Source organism: Sphaeramia orbicularis, chromosome 5 (genome assembly GCF_902148855.1).
Source record: "Sphaeramia orbicularis chromosome 5, fSphaOr1.1, whole genome shotgun sequence".
Lineage (NCBI taxonomy): Eukaryota > Metazoa > Chordata > Actinopteri > Kurtiformes > Apogonidae > Sphaeramia > Sphaeramia orbicularis.
Genome location: NC_043961.1, coordinates 37,511,031 through 37,531,977, shown reverse-complemented (window position 1 = coordinate 37,531,977; position 20,947 = coordinate 37,511,031). Strand labels below are relative to the sequence as shown.

At 37.5% G+C, this 20,947-nt stretch overlaps 1 protein-coding gene across 9 annotated transcripts in view; it reads right to left on the bottom strand.

Annotated features, from left to right (window-relative positions):
- Positions 1–20,947, bottom strand: part of LOC115420086 (dedicator of cytokinesis protein 3) — a 237,527-nt gene that overhangs the window by 61,437 nt on the left and 155,143 nt on the right. For all 9 annotated transcript variants that reach the window (XM_030135293.1, XM_030135297.1, XM_030135294.1 and 6 more), the window contains exons 6-7: positions 11,166–11,314; positions 7,216–7,300 (exon numbers count right to left, since the gene is read on the bottom strand). In XM_030135293.1, coding sequence (XP_029991153.1) covers positions 7,216–7,300; positions 11,166–11,314 — 234 coding nt within the window. The remainder of the gene's footprint in view (positions 1–7,215; positions 7,301–11,165; positions 11,315–20,947) is intronic.

Genomic DNA, 20,947 nt, shown 5'->3' with positions numbered 1-20,947 from the left:
AGGACTGTCAAAATTAATGCATTAACACGGATTAATCCATCATCATGATTAATCTGATTAAAAATTTTAATGCAATTAACCCATCCGCACTGCAGAATGACTCTGAACGTCTCTGGAAACGCATTTCGGGCAGTTTGTCCAAGTAGAGTTACTGTCGCGCATGTGCAAATGGGCAGTTGATCCAGTAGTGACAGGCAGCAGAACCAACCCGTAAATATGGAAGACGCTAAACAGCACGTTGACCCTCTGGATGGAACTATGAGGACAAAAAAACCCAAGACGGAACAGTCGACTGACATGAAGTATTATCCACACTCTGAAGGAAGGAGTTTTCTTTTCACCGAAGCACTTCCATCTTAAAATACCACATTAACACGAAACATACGTTAGTCAGGGATTTTTGCGACAGCTTGCAACAAATACATTAAGTGCATATATATTCCCTTCTTTCATGACTCTGTTTGCTCATGCAAAATGAAACATGATTAATATAGATTAAAAATGAATGATATTTTACCATGATTAATCAAAATTAATCCAGAGCAACCCTGTGATTATTCTGATTAAAAATTCTAATCATCTGACAGCATATATATATATATATATATATATATATATATATATATATATATATATATATATATACACACAGGGTGGGGAAGCAAAATTTACAATATTTTGAGGCAGGGATTGAAAGACAGTGTATGACCAATTAATTTATTGAAAGTCATGAGAATTTATTTGCCACAAGAAAATTTACACAATAGAAAATGTTTTTATTCTATGTGTCCTCCTTCTTTCTCAATAACTGCCTTCACACGCTTCCTGAAACTTGTGCAAGTGTTCCTCAAATATTCGGGTGACAACTTCTCCCATTCTTCTTTAATAGTATCTTCCAGACTTTCTCCTAATAGTTTTGCTCATAGTCATTCTCTTCTTTCCATTATAAACAGTCTTTATGGACACTCCAACTATTTTTGAAATCTCCTTTGGTGTGACGCGTGGATTCAGCAAATCACACACTCTTTGATGTTTGCTTTCCTGATTACTCATATGGGCAAAAGTTTCTGAAAAGGTATGGATAATAGTGTTAGGTATGATTATGACATCAATATATGTTTGGTTTCAAAACAACTGACATAGTGCCTGCTGAGAAAAAACAACTAAATGTTCATTGTAAATTTTGCTTCCCCACCCTGTGTATATGTATATATATATATATATATATATATATATATATATGTATATATATATATATATATATATATATATATATATATATATATACACACATACACACACTTCAACAATCTGAACCAACACTTAGATAACTTTTAAATTCTTAACTTATCCTGTCATTGTTGCTCACACTCATGACTGATTAAAGCCCTCTATGTCTGCTACTTCCAGCAATATCTGCAGTTCCACAGCTTTAAGTCCAAAAGAAACAATGGTTTGTCTGAGCATTTGTACCAGTTTGTTGTTTTTGTTCTCTTCTCCTCTCTTCTCCTCCCTTCTCCTCTCCTCTCCTCTCCTCTCCTCTCCTCTCCTCTCCTCTCCTCTCCTCTCCTCTCCTCTCCTCTCCTCTCCTCTCCTCTCCTCTCCTCTCCTCTCCCATTTACATCTCTTCATTGTCTCTCTCAGATGATGAAAACCCCTAAACGCCCCAGAGACTCATTACTTCAACTTGTCTCCCTAAATCTCTTGAGTGGCTGTGTGAGAGGAGAGGGAATGAGAAGTGAAAACCTGTTTGATGAATTGAAGTAATGACTGTCAAATGCAAGCTGTCTTCAAATATTCCAATCTGAGCTGAAAATTAACCCCAGCATTCAACACACACCCTTGCTGTCCTTTTTTAACATGTAATATATGATATTATAATAGAGTCAGAAATGTCATTTTTACGCATTTGGCTGGTGGATGGAAAAAAACAACAAAATTTTACTGAATTTGTGCATTAACTGGTTTATCCAAGTTAAACAAATACTGTGTATACTATGGACATACTATAAATCCACATCCTACAAGGTTAACTGCATACTGTTATGAAAATTACAAATACTGTACTATTTCTGTAGCTTGCCTTGCTATTCAGTTCAATTCAATTTAATTCAATTTAATTCCATTCAGTTCCATTCTATTCTATTCTATTCTATTCTATTCTATTCTATTCTATTCTATTCTATTCATTTTGATCATATCACGGTGACTTTAAAGGAGTTATAAACAGTATTTATATTGTAAAATAATAAATTCAAATATGACCTAAGAGCACCATTAAACTTTATAATAAAGAGCTCTGAAGTTCTGCCAAGATGCCAACGTATTGGAGGTAGGCCTTGGGAAGTAGGGGTGCACAGGGTGCTGCAGCACCCCCCTCTGGATCACAGGACAAAACATTCCAAAAGTATAAATTAAATAATTAAATAAAGTCATTGATAAATCAGTAAAGAGCTATGATCTAATTATTGTTTTTTGGTTAGTATTCTAATGTTAATTTCATTTAGGCTGAGGTTCTTCACTGTAGATTTAAGATTTCCTAGTTTATGACCCAGAAAAGACTGACACACCTCACTCTCATGCACGTGCATGCAGACATTGTAGAACAGCTGGACATACAGGAGATGGTGAAATTTTCATCAGTTACCTCAAATCGCAAAAACACATTTGGAGCATCAGCTTCAGGTATGTGCACCTGCTACAACAGTAAACCAGGAGTGCAATTTGTGAAAAATGTAAAGGTGCCTCTGAAAAGTTTATGAAAATAAATGACAATAAGCAAGTAGTATGTGAAGAGCCTCCTTTTGACCTAATGAAAAAACATACATATAGATTATAAATAGTGTGAAAACACCGTTGTTTAGACCATCATAAAATGTGACCAACAGTAACCCTTTCAGCACTACGGACAGCACCGCTCACACTCCTGTCACCTGTCGCAGACTCGCCCATCAGTCTAATTTGACTGCTGTTTTGATCGCACACAAATAATCTAGTGTTTCTATTGTCAATCGATGAAGGACTTTTAATGAGAGGGGAGACAATTCCTTTCCCGTCCCACATCAAATCGCACTCAGAGTCAGACATAAACAGGCCTAGGCCTACTCATTATCCCCTCAGTTTGAAGAAACATGTCTGTTCTTTTCCTTGAATATTATTTATCAGTAGTCCATGCTCTTAAAGTAGTCTATTTTGTAAATCTTGCTTTCTGCAGCCAGTATAGCCTACACAGCCACCAGTTGTGTGTTAGCCTGTGCTTCAGATTATTTTCTACTTTGTGAGAAAATAGTTGTTAGTACTTGCTGCAGTAATGTGCAAATTTGGCTTTTCTATGAGTCAGTGCTCAGTCAGTCACTCATTTGTCTTATATTTTGTGTAGCCTGTGTTTGTTTTTATTATTTATTTGTCTATCTCGCAGAAGTAATATTGCATTAATAGTCAAATGATGTATTTTCATCAATTGAAAAAGCTAATTGATTTTGCATCACCACTGGCATGATCCTCATAACACCCCCCATGGGTTCCCACAGCTATGTACTGGAGGGTAGAGAAACATGGTGAATATATTCACACCAACGGGTTGGGGGATTTCTATGACCACTAGAGGGAGTAGTGAGTCAATCTGCTGGTCTTACATGGTGAGGAAAACTAACACCAGAGGACGTGAGCAGATGAGATGAGAACTTTTAGAGTCAAAGAAAGTGACAAAGTGATACAAGCTTGAGTGTTTTCACTACTGGACAGAGCTCTAAATGAAAAGAATGGAATTTGATGCTTAAATCACAGCGTTTCTTCTACATGGGTGAGTTTGATTATGAAGGTATAAAGTTATTATTTGATGTTATAATTGTTGTTAAGATGCTGTTTGTTGATCCTCAGTTCAGACTAAACTGTGACAGTTCTGACCTTGTTTGGATGATTCCAAACAGATCTTTAGTGCAACTATTGACAACACAAACCATATAGAAAACAGAGGTGATTAGGGGTTTAACTGTGGCTTTTTCCTATCTATATTATAAGACACTGTTATTTTGAGTGACTGTCAAAATAACTGGCTGTGAGGACATATGTGTAGCATTAAACAATGACTTTCACACTTTATTCAGTGAGTGATGCAGTCTGTGGATACATTGTGTTAATTTGTTGGTGGTTTTAGTAGTACTACATGTGCTCTGATGTGCAACATTCGCCTGCTTAGAGTTTGGAACGTCAATTCTTCATACAGTACAACTTATTTAACATAGCTAGGTAGGTAGGTAGGTAGGTAGGTAGATAGATAGACAGACAGACAGACAGACAGACAGACAGAGACAGATAGATAGATAGATAGATAGATAGATAGATAGATAGATAGATAGATAGATAGATAGATAGATAGATAGATAGATAGATAGATAGATAGATAGATAGATAGATAGATAGACTTTATCCCAAACTGGGAAATTACAGTGCAGCAGCAGCATGACACACATTCAATAACAATATGATACTACAGCAAACATGAGTACAATACTGTGTACTATATTATACACTGTACACTATAAATTAGAAGTATAAAAACATCTGGAACCTGGATACTAACTGTAATGTGCTGAAATAGAACTGTAAGGTGCAAAACAAGTTGAAATATTCCAAACAGGAATGTGCAAAATGACATTTAAGCGCAAATGGATTTGTGAGCAGAGACCTCAGACAGAGGTGAGCTTATTATACAGTGTTAATGGAATGTGGCAGGAAAGATTTTCTTAACCTGTCCGTTCGACAGTGGAGCTGCAGCAGTCTTTTTGAGAAGGTACTCTGCTGTCTGTCCAGTGTGTGGTGAAGAGGGTGCTCATCATTGACCATGATGGAGATCCGTTTTTTAAGCGTCCTCCTCTCCACCACAGTTTCAAAATTGTCCAGCCTCAGACCGATTACAGAGCCAGCCTTCTTGATAATTGTATCCAAACTGTTGATGATGCTGGCTCTGATGCTGCTACGCCAACAACCGCAAAGAAGATGGCGCTGGCCACAACAGACTGGTAAAAGCTCTCCAACATCTTGGTGCATACACTGAAGGATCAAACAACTTTCTTGAGTGTTTTAAGTTGCTTTTGTTCTTTACTTCAAATGGAAATTTGTATGAGAAAAATATTCTGTTTATGATGATTAATATACTTTGCAAAATTTTATATAATTTTCCTTTCATTTGCCATGCTTGTTATCTTTCATGTCAACATTTTTCAACTTCACTACTTTGTCTGGTTCTTTCTGTCTACAATTCTTCCTCACCCCGTCTCTGGATCTGTTTCTAGGCAACAGAAGAAGGGGAATCACCACGACTACTGAGTCTGAGTGAAGTAGCACTGCTATTTAAAGCTGGACTGATGTAAAACTCAGAACATGAAGTATAACCAAGACTATATGAACATTATAATCAATATCATTCACTTTACAAAAAAACCCCCAAAAAACCAAAAACACCAATATTATGTAGCTTCATTGCTTTTGTTTAATGTTTTTTGAAAAAGTTCTGGAAATCTGCTATAGCCTGTCAATCCAAACTACGAACACCTGTAGTTATTATAGTGTATAAAGTTATTATAAACAGTAAAAAGAAGTAGTTTTCAATTACTTACTGAGTGCACAAACTAGATACATCTCAACATTTTAGATAAAAACATCCAAAGATATTCAACCTTGTTTGCATAACTCAAGTGCACTTAAGCATTCAAATGTTGTACAAAAAGTTTGAATACTGAAGCAGCCAAGATTACACTGAAAATACTGTCATAAAGATGACAAAAACAGCCTTGTTTTTAGAAGTTCAGACATTTTTTATGACCCCCATATGGGCCCATGAACTTGAATATCAGTGTGTTAAGAGTGAGGGAAAAACAAATTAACTGATGTTTTTAAAGGAAGCAGATTTGCTGTGAGAGTTGAGGTGTCAGAAGGAGACTCAAGACATCTTTTAAGAATTGAACCACACCAACAGGTGGCTGATTTGCAGACACAATAAAGCTTATTTTTCCTTCATCACTTTACAGATTTTTCTAAAAACCATGTTGATTCAATACATTAGAATAAAGGATAAAAACCAGGGTTCTGTAAAATATGTGGATTAAAGTGCTGAGGCTCCACTGCTGCTCATTACTGCAGCAGCTGTTGAGGCGTCTGCCTGATAAACCTGTCAAACCTCCACTATGATGATCTGAAACAAAAGCTCCCAAAGATCTTAAAAAATATCCAGTCCCATTAGCAGCCGGCAACGTACATCAAATGCAATTCAATTTAAAGTATACTTTCACTTCATATCAACAAATTTTCTGTTTACTCTTTCACTTAAAAAACAAAACTTAACAAAAAACATATGTATGAAGAAAAGCAAGCATTTTTTAAATTTTTAATCCTAAAACCTGGTCAATTTGGGGCCATTACATAGTGTTCACTGACAGGTTTACATGTTAAAATATTTTAATTATCAACATGACATAATCAACATAGTAATAAGTAATTAATCTATTTAATATTTACTGTGAATAAATAACAATAAAATACAGCTGGATAATGTAGACATAAAATTCCCCTAAATCTCAATTTTCAATGTTACACTTGATCTAATAGATTGTTTTCTACTTGCATGAACAGCAGATGATACTTGGTTCAAAATACTCTTTCTTTGCTAAAACTATACTCCACATAGGATTGGAGAAACAAATTCACAATTAATATACTAAAAGACACAAAGATTTTGAATTTATGTTGAGCAAGAGATGCCTCTAGATCAGGGGTCGGCAACCCTGGTCCTACGGAGCCACTATCCTGCATGTTTCAGATGTATCCCTCTTCCAACACACCTGATTCAAACGATAAGCCTATCATCACGCTCTGCAGAAGCCCGGTAATGACCATCAGGTGTGTTGGAAGAAGGAAACATCTAAAACATGCAGGATAGTGGCTCTGTAGGACCAGGGTTGCCAACCCCTGCTCTAGATGAATAATCCAGATTACTTAAATGGTTTTCAGAAAGCAAAACATTGATTAATTTTAAAGCAATATAATAAAGTAATACTTTCTCTTACTATAAAAATAGTCAAACAATAAAATATTATTATTTTGATTTGTTTTAGATCTAGTAACTCTAAAGTGACTGTAAACATCCTTTAAAGATGTAAACTACAACCTTGAGCTGAACTGATTCTGGACGAAACAACCATAAAACATACTACTTACCATTTTATAAAGATCTGAGACACTGATCTGGTCTTCATCCACCATCTCAAACTCCTTCCTTGGCACCAAGTCTAGACCCAGATGTCTGAGAGAGAGAGAGAGAGAGAGAGAGAGAGAGAGAGAGAGAGAGAGAGAGAGAGAGAGAGAGAGAGAGAGAGAGAGGGAGAGAGAGAGAGAGAGAGAGAGAGAGAGAGAGAGAGAGACAGAGAGAGAGAGAGAGACAGAGAGAGAGAGAGAAGGTCAAAGAGGGACACTTCTACCTCTACATAGTTCTTATACAGTATTTCTGATATGGATACTGTTGCAGAAATCTCCCTTCAGATGTACTGTACACACACAAAGTCCCACAAACGAAGTAAAGTAATTTTATTTGTGACCTCTGGGGATTTTGCTGCTGAGGATTATTTTCTGTTCAGTCTCAACAATCACATCTGTCATCTGCAGGTCAATGACCTTGATAGTGAAGAAATGGTGCATAATATTCTGGGAAACTGTGAATGAGAAAATACAGCTATATTTCTGTATTCCTTGAGCCAGAGTTAGGGACAGTAAATTTTGTTTAACCAAGGCTGCAGAGAGAGGCAACACATCACTCTGGTTGATTAAGTTGAAGAATTGAAGGCTGAGGGTTTTACACATCTGCAGTTCTTACCTATGTCTACTTTCTTTTGTTTTTTCTCCTTTGATCACAAGATAAATACAATGCATTTAAGTTCATAGCATACAAGGGGGCTTCAAAAGTTTGTGGCCTGTTTGTGACATGGCCCTCAGTTTTGCACAGATGGATTTAAAGGCTGGTATTAATGCTCACAGAAGTGTATTGACCTAAATGGAGCATATGTTAAAAATAAACATCATAAATTAAACCGTTTTTTCCAACTGTCCTTTTTCCACAAACTTTTTGAAGCCCCCTCAAACATTTTAATCATGTAAAAGTTAGCCGTTGACCACTGAAACATATACTTTTCATACACTTTATATGCCAGATACATTATATATCAACTATAAAATGACACGTCTGAGTTAGCAGTGATATAATAAAAAAGCACTATCTAGTTTGGTATCTATTTACTAGACCCTTTTGTTGTGCATTTCTTTGTACTAAAGCAGCAACAGTGATGAGAAGAATTGCTGCTGTACCAATTAAAAAACATCCCAAATACCCTAAACCCAACTAGTAGGTATCATACCATTTATAGTTGTAGCAAGTCTGAATGTACGATGAAATACTGTCGCCAATAATAACTATATTGAAATCCCCTTTACCCTCGTCCTTAGTCTAACTCCACTCACTGTGTGATTCTGAAAATAGCCCTCAAGTTGGAAAAGGGGCTGAAATGGAGGTGACTAGTATCTGACCAGGTGTGGATGTGAGTGAGGAGGAGTACTAACAGAGAATCACACTCATAACAGAACCATGTGGCTCTGAAAGGGTTATTTTGGCTTTTTGAACTGGTTTGACCACCCAATAAAATCCTGACGAAAAATCAGTATCAATTTATATATGGACTATATTTAGAAAATTTTCACCACTTCTTTTCACTCAAGCCCTGAAGCATCTTAAACCTACCAGACAAAAACTGTGCAAACAAAAGTGCCATCCTGCAGCCTGTAATGTTGTGTTTTATACAGTTTTTCAGATTCAAAACTTCATCCTACTGCAGTAATTATGGTGACCAAACGAGGCAGCCGTTCTATGAGCTAATATCACTGTACTCATGTAAGTCCAGTGTTTCAGAATGGAGCAATAAAAAGACTTCAGACCAGAATGAGGTTTGGCAGAATCTGAAAGACAGGTGGTCTTATCACCTATGATTCGAAATTTCATGATGAGGTATTTTAAAACGATACAAAAAGTAAGACTCTATGTCAGCATGAAGGTTGGAAGGTTAAAGAAGATTTTAAAGCAGGAAATGGGGACTTCAGCTGTTTCCACCAATAAAATGTAGATTTTGATAAATTTGTTGATTCTTATGTGGATTATCACCAACATTTGTGCTTTTAATTACAACTGAGTCTTTTTACAGCTCAAAAAACATGTTTCACTTTTTAGTATGACTTTAAAAACAAAATGATTGACTTTTGAAAGAGGTATTTTCTACCTTTTTTTCCATCATTACATCATTAACTGTGCAAATAATCTACAGTGTAGTCAATATTAATAAAAATGCTTATTTGCTGCTGTAATATCTAAATCTCCTCATCCTTAATCCCATCAGTTGTCAGCTCACATCATCTCATCGTCTGCGTGTTCTTCACACAGAGCATAGTGCATCTTTAAAGAACCTCCAGTGCAGTCCTGGACCACACAACTTTAATTTCTACAGTATTAATAACTCAATCCCAACTCAACTCAAAAGGCAATTTCTTTCAATCTATTTCTATCAGCCTCAGTGAGCTCCCAGGAGTCTTTTCAGCCACCGGTCTATGGCTTCATCCACCTGCCTCCAATCACAGTTTTATTTGCCCAGTGGAGGTGTCAAGGGAGTACACTAATCTGCCCTCTAACAGCGTTGGTTTAGAGGACAGGTCATATTAAGACATCTACAAGACCATCTGCAGGATGTTCAGGAAAATATGAATTAGCTAATACATGTATTCTAGATCAGTTTAAGATTTGTCATCATAAGCAGTGTTGCAGTGATGGAACGTATAGGTAGAGTAAACTCTGCGTTTACTATTAACTAATTTTGTGGGTGTCTGTTTCTATCTGTTTTCTGACTCAAATTAATGTTTATTTGGATGCTCTGATATCAATTAATACATCACAGACATTAACTTCTTAGTATCAGCCACAGACTAGTCACCTCAGCACTAAAGAAAGAGGCACTTGCATGGGTCAGTTCTAAATACAAATGATAATATCTGAACCATGTACTGTTAACAATAGTTCTAAGGCATTCTTTTGGCGGCTGTGGCTCAGTTGGTAGAGCGGGTCGTCCAATGACCAAAGGGTTGGCGGTTTGAATCCTGGCTCCGACTGTCCACATGTCGAAGTGTCCTTGGGCAAGACACTGAACCCTAAATTGCTCCCAGTAGGGCCAGGGAGCGCCTTGCATGGCAGCAGTCGCCCGCTGGTGTGTGAGTGCATGTGTGAATGGGTGAATGTGAGGAATTATAAAGCGCTTTGGGCACCACGAAGGTGTAGAAAATGCGCTATATAAGTTCAGTCCATTTATTTGCCATAGAATCTCTTCATATTCATGCAGTTAAATGAACTTTACTAAAATTGATACTGACTCAACTTAAAGGAGTTATATTTTCCTTTTTTAAAAATGGAATTATACATTTTAAAACATTTCCCTGTGGTCTACATAAACTGTAAATGCTATGCTTGGGTCTGAATTCTTCATTAAATTCAATTCATTAATTCAACTCCACAGGTCCATCCTCAACCCTATTTCTGAGTAATGACACCAGAAAGGTCGTTTTGAGTGCTGGCCATTTAAATGCAAATGAGCCACTTCATGCCTCACCCCCTTCAGGTTGTTGACTGTGCTGCTCTGTCCCATTTAACCAACAACTAAACATTTTAGGTAATCAGTTCGAAGTTTAGACTTTGGATTTTCAGGATGGACTACAACCACTGGTGCTGACAAAAAGTGATGGCGTATTCGGAGAAATGTTTGTCGGAAGTCTTGACCTTATATGTGCAAATGTCGTGATGTAACTAGTTATAAAATGCAACAAAATAAGAAGGAATTAAAACAGGTTGTAGAAATCCACTCGATTTTTGCCAGAATGAATGTCAAGATAGCTTTGCAGCAGAGGGTTCAAATTCAAACTTTTTGAACTATTAGGGTCCAAATAATAAAAGTGGGTTCAGCAAAATATAACCCCTTTAAATAAGAAATCAAACAGAGCCGGGACCTTTTGCATCCCATACCCAGCTCTAGCATGTATATGAATCTGTTGTTGTTTTTGATCATTTGTGTTTGTGTGTTTCTCACTCATTGCCCCAGTCCAGTCTGACGGTGATGTGTCTCTTGACGTCGCGGCTCTGGTCCTGTGTCAGGTGACCAGACAACAGCTGCCTTCTGAGGTCGATTAGCTCCATCATCACATGACGGACCTTGTAGAACAGGTCCACCTTGTGTTTCTGACAGAAACAGGGAGAGACAAGGAAAGAAATTAAATTTACAGTTAATTCATACAGAATAGGCTGAGTAAACATTAAAAAGTCATTTTATGGCAGCTCTTTATGTGCTGAAGACCTTTACTTCAATACAGAAACACACAACTTCATCAAGCTGCAATAGTTATGGTGAATACATACGGTTTACCAGTCTATTTCCATTCTCACAGGGAAAGAAGCAGCGCCTGTGCCAAAAAGTATTGGCCATGAGGCAGAAACACTGAACAGATCACAGTCTATCACACAGTTACTATCAACAAACACATTTTCAGTGTCCAATATTCCAGCCACAGAGAAGGCACGACTGGCAAACACAGTGCCTTCTTGTTATGAGCTTTACTTTATTATCTTTGCTACTGTACTATTAAGTCAATGAGGGCTGTGCAACAAAGGACCGAAACACAAGGTTGTAATAATATCCAAAATAACAGCTGATAACTGACTTTACTGGTTCAGTTGATAACTTTAAGCACAGGGTCATAGTCAGCTGCATCCAAGAACAGTTACAATTGTGAAATGCAGATATATTTTAAGACGAGTTATTTAATGCAGACTAGGCCTGCACTTTAGATTCATCTAATCTATTATCTTCATCAGTGGCTTAGTTGGGGGTCAGAAAATGGTGTAAAGTTTCCTAAAGCATGAGATGATGTCTTCAAATGCCTTATTCAGTCCACAATGAAAAGTGAAAGAAGAGTAAACAACCCAGAAATATTCAGTTTTACAGGGTGACATCCATGAACAGGCTTTTTGGAGCTCAGTGCCTGGTCTCTGTCTTACAGTACAGTGTATTGTGTATTGTGGAAATAATATGTGCCTGGCTGAAATATCTGACTATTGTATAGAATTTTATAGTTTGTCCTTTTACCGTTTTTTTAAATGGAACATTTTCTGTGGGACATCAGATGGAAACTAGCCTTTGGTTAAAACCTGGAGTGTTTACATTCATGTGAAAACATGTATGTTCATTAATGCTCACTGTCCTGATGACAGAAAACATATTCATGCCTAAAACCAGCCTTAGGTGTTCCTTTCTTTTTCTAATAGTACTATCACAAACATCACAGTCCAATTGATATTCAAAAGCTGGATATTCTAAATTTGTTTGTAAGCTGATGTTTTTCGTATCGGGGTGCTAAGCTTAGAGGTTAGTCTAAAACAAACCTGCATTAACATGAATTAAAACTAGATGGATGGTCAAGATTTAGGCCTTCCAACTGCAGCACACACATACTCACATATAAGGAGCAGTGCATACGTCCCCCTATAGCTGCTTCTATTCTTAGCACTCTAATTTACCCTACAGAGCAGCAGCAGGTGGTGGGGTTAAATGTCCATTCAGTTCTTGGCAGGACAGCGAGATGGGCACAAATGACTCTGTGCTTAAGGGGCAGGAGGTATGGTAGCACACGTCCTCTTCTGAGATTTTCAAAGTGTTTAAACATCACACTTTCACAACCTTAAACACTGCCACCCCACACATGGCTGTCTGTATACATGGGAAATGAGTCGCGGTTGTCTGTCTCTGTCTGTATATTGGGTATCTTACACTGTAGAAACCCCCCGTCCTTTTGAATCATTGCATAAGTCTGACTGGAGCGGAGGTGGAGCTTTTTTTGGGAAACTCAGCATGGAAAAACAAATGTATTGTTTTAGCAGCTGTAATATTGATTTGTGAGTGGCCTGAAGGTTTCTTAATACCTGTGGTTTCACACCTACCTTTGCTTTCAACAACACTTGACCCATTCAATAGTTTGTATCAGTAAAACATGTGGGGAAACATTTTTCTCTGCATGTCAGTCAAGTCTACAACATGACATTAAACATGATATTTAAAAGCTTCCTTTCTTGTATAAGGCAGAAAATATCATTCTTGTATATCAGTGCATCCTCAGGAATGCCTTTTTGGAGTGATGGCATCAGAAAACCTGTTGCACCTTTCCAACAGCGCTAGGGGATTAGCATGTTCTTAGCATTCAGGGCAATGAGTGCTTGAGGTTAAAAACAACTTTTAACCAATGAGTGCCATATTAGAATTGGATTTCCAGTGGTTGCTAAGCAACAAAAACATTCATGCACAGCAGCCCCCCTCAGCATCTGTTTAGCATTTGTTTTTAAGGAGATACCCAGTGGACACAGAAGCTAATGCTCTTTGATACACACCCTGCAAGAGTCCTTATCAGAATTCTGCACAAACATGTATCCATTAAAAAGTAGAGAAACATCTTTCACAGTTTTTACACATCATCACATTTAAAGGACAGAAAAGAATGCTTTAAATGTTTTCTCTCATAATGTGTATTCTATCCAGCTAATGAATCCTTTGGTCTAAGTACAACAATAGATTAGCTAATCAGAAAGGATGAATGAGAGTATTCATTTGATAAATGTATAAAACAACGAGAAGAATGAAAAAAACCTTGTGGAACTGAATGGATATTTAATTGATTCAGTCTTCAAACATCTGCTGAAACAATTAATCCCAATTACAATCAAGTACAGTCAGGAAGGTGTAATGAATGAGTAAAGTAATGAGTCAATATGAAGTAAAATATTAAACTTTAACCTCTCCATCCTTCACACAGAAAGTTAGCAAACTGAACAAATAAGTACAGCCATAATGCAGTGGTTTCTGGGCATAGGGCTCATTTAGCTATTGTACTATAACTTATTATGTACTTTACTTTTAGCAGAATACATTCTGTTCCTAAGGGCACTCTTCAATCACAACTGAATCACAGCAGTCAGCAACAAAGCCTCGAGCATCGTATAGACCCAGTCAACACATCAGTATGATACATGCACACAGTTTTTCTTTACAGCGGCAGGCAGTGAGAGCAGCTGTACCCGGAGCAGGGTTCACAAACATATTTACACCTGAGAGCTGCCCAACACCAGCCACCTATTGTCAGTGACTAGAGCCGCCTGGGGTAACTGTAAAGTATGTGCTTGGCTCAAGTTCACCTAATAAAAGGAGAGCTTATGTGTCATTCTAGTTTACTGCTGCAGACATACAAAGAAGAGGATATTCAACAGAAAACAGGAAAACTACTCCACTGATAAATGAATGAGCAATATTTAAGTTGTGACCAGTGGCAACATTTTGGAAAAGATGAGGTTTTGAACTTATCTGTTCCCACTATGAATGAACTGATGTATTTTGATGGTGTATTAAAGCAGGCCTGGTTCTCTTATGGAGATAACAACTAACAAACACTGCATCTGGCACTTTTTTTACTTAGTACTGCCTGAGATGGTTGAGATTGCTTTAAAATAATACAAATGAGACATATTTCCTTGTATTTCCAGAATGTTAATGGGTTCATCTAGACCTTTCTCCAGCGCTGGCACAATGCTAACGAAGTGTGTAGATAGTACTGGCTATGCAAGACTGCAGTCAGATGCACCAATGTTGTGTATTTGTAAAGTTATAAGAACTGCTGACTCAGTTGAAGCAGTGGAAGTCTTTTTCTCATTCAGATGAGGCAGATAATAACTGTACAGCCACATGTAACCAAACTGTGCAAGGACAAGCAGATGTGTGCATTCAGTGCAAACCTCAGCCATTAATGGACTGCAATCACAGCTCTTTAAAGCTATGCACCAACTAGGAAAAATATGCTCACATAATGCATATCTACACAACAGTACACATTCGTATTTGCCTCAAAATAATAGTTCCAGTAAAACTTACTCAGAATTTGCACATATTTTTGCGACACATACACTTTAAGTCAAGCTAAGGATAGATACCAAATTTAAGATAAAACCTGAAAGAACCAGTCTCTTCCATCATGTAAATAAGACAATAATGAGTCATTATATCATGGGTTTCACAATCTCCAGATATCAACCCAGACAAACACCTATGGAAAATTCTGACTGATGTGGTAGACCATAAGCAAAATATCAAGCGAGAATGTTTCAGAAGAATGCTGTTCCTTCCTCCAGTAGAGTTAAAAGCCATGTAAAAAATATACAGTTTGACTATCCTGGGGCCCACACCATTAATTAATAATTGGTGTAAAATGCAGTTTGTCATCTTTTCGTGATCATTAGAAATGACCCATTTGGACATTTAGAGGCTCTGCAGTGAACATGGAAACACTTTAATCTTCTGCAACAATAGCCCCTTTTACACAGCACTTCTGTTATGGGAATATTTTGCCCTTATTCCGGAACAACGTCTGTGTAAACGAAATGGTGGGATCATTTGGTCCCACCTTTATCGTGGCTTTGTAACACCTCTAGAGGTAGTTACAGTGCTGTGAAGGTGGAATCATGATTCCGGTACGCTATGTAAAAGGAACACCTCTTGTTCCACAACCAAGGTGTCGTTTTGATGACGTATTGTGTGTGCGACCCCCACGCTGGGGGATTTAAAAAATGATCACAGCTTCTGTACAGTAAACAAACATATCAACGCCACCAGAAAGTTGTCGAACTGGGGAGACACCGAGATCCATGAGATGTTGTCACTTCGGGCGGAGGACTCTATCCATACTGACAAGTTCATCACACTATACGCTACGCTACGCTGCACTGTGTCATCACCCCTTTGATTGCAGAATGCAGGTTCACTGTGTAAAAGTCCAGTCTGTCTCACCTCTGTTACTCCTTTGGCTTGGCTGTTGAAATGGGTCAATAATGGCAAAAAGGTGGGATCACCTTTTTTCCGGGATCTCTGTGTGAAAGTGGCTATTGATTCACCAATAAAACCCATGTAGTGTGACAAATAACAGTGGCTGGAGACAGTTGTTTTATGATCAATTAATTATATATTTTATTTAAAAAGTCACTTTTTTCCCACATTTGATCCAATAACCTTTGAATTTACTCTGAGCTTTTATGAACATGTACATGATCAGTAAATTAAATAGAGGAAAATACTTGATTTCCACTGAAAAATGCAAAACACAGAGAATAACATTATAATAAATGATAAATCAGTTGGGAAAGACAAAAATAAATCACTTGGAGGTTGTGACAAAAATAGTTGTGGGTCCTTAAGGGTAAAAGACTTGAATACAAAATAGTCATATATTCAGGACAGTCTTCTCTGAGTATATAAAGTGTTTATTTGTTTTACTAATGCAGGATGATATAGGATGACTAACAACTACTGTATGTATTCACTGATTCTTATTGGTTGATTATGGGGTACTGAAAACAGCAGATCTTAATGCACCATCCATTTTCCATTTTACACCAAGACATTCTGAAAGTCTGCTTTCAAATCAGAACTGTCTAGATTTATCCAAGACATCTGGACAGCTCAGTGAGTAGGTGGATGTGTGAGGACCTTTGACCCTCCTTTAAGTCAAAACCAGACTTGGAGACGATGCACCGGCTGGCACAACAGAAGGGAACTGAGTCTACTCTGTACCGGCTCTAGCTGGCACTCAAAAACATCCACCCACACCACAGATCCAGACGGGTGAATATTAAAGGACGAACTGGCTAAGGTGTTGAGCCACCACGTACAGGCAGAACACGCCTCTGATCTCTATTAGAGAGATGAACACCACTTGTCCAAAAGATGTTCCCTCTTCTGCCTTCACAGAGACAATTATTAGACCATCAAAAGTCATTAAAAACAAGTGTTCAGAGAATGCAAACCTCCGCCAAGCACCCCGAACGGTGTGCATGTGTGGATCGACTATTTCTTTTTAAATTAAACAGTTTCAAGGTTGTTCCATACAGCAGAAAAAGTTGAAGCTTGGTACCAGTCATGTGTATGTCAAATTATATTAAATTCCAATCAATATTTGTTGCGTTATAATGAAAAATGTGTCATAAATGGGATTTTCAATGTTAAATTGAAATGTCCACAGAGTCCACATTCCACAGTGGATGTGGACAATTTTGTGCCAGATACAAGATATTGTTATAAGCTACAGGTGTATCAAATTGGAGGCTAATCGGAGTCATTTTCAATTTTTTATGAATTTTTGAAAATTGCTCAATGATGAGAGATAGGAAAATTTGAGATTCTGTGACCTTGCTGTGACCTTGAACTTTGGTCTACTTGGCCCAAAATCTAATGGGTTCATCCCAGGGCCTAGGCCTATCTGTGGGTAAAATTTGGTAAAGATGGTTGGAATAATTTTCCTGTAAAGTTGCAAACAAACAAACAAACAAACAAACAAATACGCAAACAAACACAAAGCAAAGTGATCACAATACCTCCTGGCGGAGGTAACAATGGTTATGCAATCAAGTACTAACTCCTGTGTGTATCATGTGACTAAAACAGACAGAAAAGAAAACATGGAGTGCCTAAAAGCACTGTTTTTGGCTGTACAATGCCATAGCTATTGATGTAAAAACTTAAGTTATTTTGGTTATTATCAAGAAAACATGAAAAATGGATAGATATCAGCTCTGAAAACTTAAACTCTTATGAGCTATTTTGTTATCATTATATTTGTCCAAACAAATGTACCTTTAGTTGTACCAGGCATTAAAATGAACCAGAAACTGAAGAAAACAAGGGTGGTCTAATAATTTTTTCCGTGACTGTATGTTCGATGACGAGGGTGCACAGACCTACCTGACACATCAATCTAAATCTCCCACAGGTGTTCAACTGGGTTGAACTCTGGTGACTAAAAGCCATAGCATATGACTCACATCATTTCTATGAAACCATTCAGTGAACCCAGTGACCTGTCATCCTAAAAGAGACCATTACCGTTAGGAGTCACCCGTGTGATGTTCTGAAATGAAACTCGCCTGTCTTTGAGAGGAAAAATACAGACTCATATATTTCAGGCTGCAGTGGGAACCTCTTTTGTGTCAACTATTTGTGGATTTAGTCTCCCACGTACCCCCTTCCCTTCCCTAACTGCCTCCTCTGCCTCTCTCCCCAGCTAGTGTGAGTAATCACACCTTCACATCCCGCAGGATCGGCTACACAAACGCACACAAATGTACCATTTAACACATCTTTACCACTTCATCTCTATAAAAACCAACAAAGCAAATCTTAGATAATGATACTGTTTGTAGAAGCTATTTGGTTTCATTAGGCTGAAAATGCAGTGCATCCTGAATCAGCACAAAAACAAGCAAAACAAAACCCTTTGGTACGCAGAACTGTACATATACACACACACAGAAAAGTATTGTGGTCATTATATAATAAAATATCATACGGAGCACCAATGGATGGAAAAGAACCCTACTCATATTTAGCTTTCCACGGCTGCTTCTGGCTGCTGACTAAATCAAACATTTACTTCTGCCTTCATTACTGTATTAGCCTTTTGCTTTTTAGAGTCAGAGGGACATAATCTGGAAATGTTACTCACTTTGACAGCCCACAAACTGGAAAAACCAATCATAATGGTTCCCCTCCATTAAAATAGACCCCCACGTATTGTGCCACAACCTAAAACTACATAAGTGGTTTTACAAGTGTGGGTCATGGACTTGAGGTGGGTCTCCTGAGGGTAAGAGATTGTTGCAACTTGGTATTAATATATAATAGGATTTTTATTCAGTCTGACAGCTATAATATCTAATGGGGCACCTGAAACACTTCTGTTCCATTAGCAACATCCTGCTCCATTTTCACACCTGACAAATGAGAAAAGCAAAAGGCATGTGTTGAAGCATCACTGGAGGGTCTGAGGAGCCTCGAGGTGCAACTGACAACAGTCTAAATGACGGTTTGCCACAAAGGACACGTCAGCTTTAAGGTGTAGAAATATATATTTCTTAAAAAAATTACTGATGACTCATTTATGCAGATTCAGTTCTTCAAAGCCTCACTTACTGAGAAAGACTGCTTGTTTTGATGGAGCCTATTTTTCATTTTATAGGAAGATGTGCAACAGCTGGTAAAGGCAGGTGAAGAAGCTGCAGAGTCAGATAGTGATTAAATACAAGTTTGTCACAACAGGTTTGATTTTGATTTCTGTATGAACTTTAACTCACAGTTAGTACAAAAACACTCAGTACAATTTCTAAACACGTGTCACTGTATTTGATTATTGATCTTTACCAAGGCTCACAAAGCTAAAACACACACTATCTTATTTTACATCACTTGGAGATCATTTTCTAGGTTTAAATGTTTTTATGTTATAAATTAAGGATTTATTTATTAACATCACTTAAAAAGGGTTGCTTTGTAGCTACTTTCAATGGTATTTTGGAAATTGTTATTTCTTGCAAACAAAATAAATGAGTGACTCGTTGAGCACTCGGTGTATATTTTGTGTCTAATCAAACACTTTCTCAGTTTATTTGTCCCCTGCAGCGGACCTATGAGCTAGCCTGCAGTTAAAGATCACCACTGGCAGGCCTCCACAGGTGGAGCTGACCAACCATTACAGACTGAGGCTATTTGGGAGTTGGTGGTCTGAATTTGTAAATATCTGTAATTTGATGTGAATACAGCATCCTGGTTACTATGTCAATGGGATTTAGTTATGTTTCTCAGCCTATAAGTAATTGTAGCCACTGAATGCTAATTATATTTGGTAACCTTATGTCTTTTTTTCCCCTTTTTTTCTTATCTATCTATCTGTCTGTCTGTCTGTCTGTCTGTCTGTCCCTTCGTTAAGACTAATAAAATAAATTTAGTGTCAATACTGATGATTTCCTGTTATGATTTGAGTTTAACCACACTGCATCCGCACAAATACTCTCACAATTCCACCTGCACATTTAATCAGTAATGTGTAACTGATTCCTTTTAGGAAGTAATAATCTTGAGGTCTCCTTATAGGATGCGAGTCAGCCTGACATCAGCAAATCAGAGGAGACATTCTCAACACCTCTGATCCATTAGCATGTGTCCTGCTTCATTTTCACGCCTGTCAAAATACTGAAAACAACAGCACTGAAGTAAACCACAAGGGACCACAGACAAAGAGCCTTTGTGTTCCTTTTTAGTCTCTGTTGCTAAACTGTGCAACATGCCACCACTGCTTCCTTGAGATGTATTAAAATGTTACAGATGAATGCAACTTCAGATAAAAATAATAAAACACACTTCCTACCGGACTGCACTCATACATTTCACATATCTTTCATTTGAAAAAGTAGCACTTCAGTGACAGGCATCTTCAATATTTAAAATTTTATTAATTATTGAGAAGGGTATAGCGTTATTAGGTTTCAAAAACTTAATTATACTTCAATTACACATGCATATTTTCTGAGCCCCTAAATTCCCCAAAACTGATAAAGTTTACAGTGGTAAAATTCATCAAACATTTATGTAACAAAATAAAAACTCAAAGTCTAACATCTAAAATGTTATTATGGATGACCACCAGATCATAATTACTCCTGGAGAAAAAAAGTCTGACTTTGTAGCTAATTGTAGGCCCCTGGGGGCCAGATGTTTTGGATCCACCTAGTGTCCATCAGTGATATACTATTTGCATTGATGCCACTTTCAAGCTGTGTTTTGTACCTCCTGATGCAAACAAGTAATTTACAGCTCAGGTTGAAAAAAATTGATTCATACTCATGCTATTCAGTTCTGAATATTTCTTTTGACTTTATATTTCTTCCTCTAGTTCAGTTAGATCCAACACTTTATTTTGATTATGTAAACTTGATTTTCTGCAGAAAAGAAAA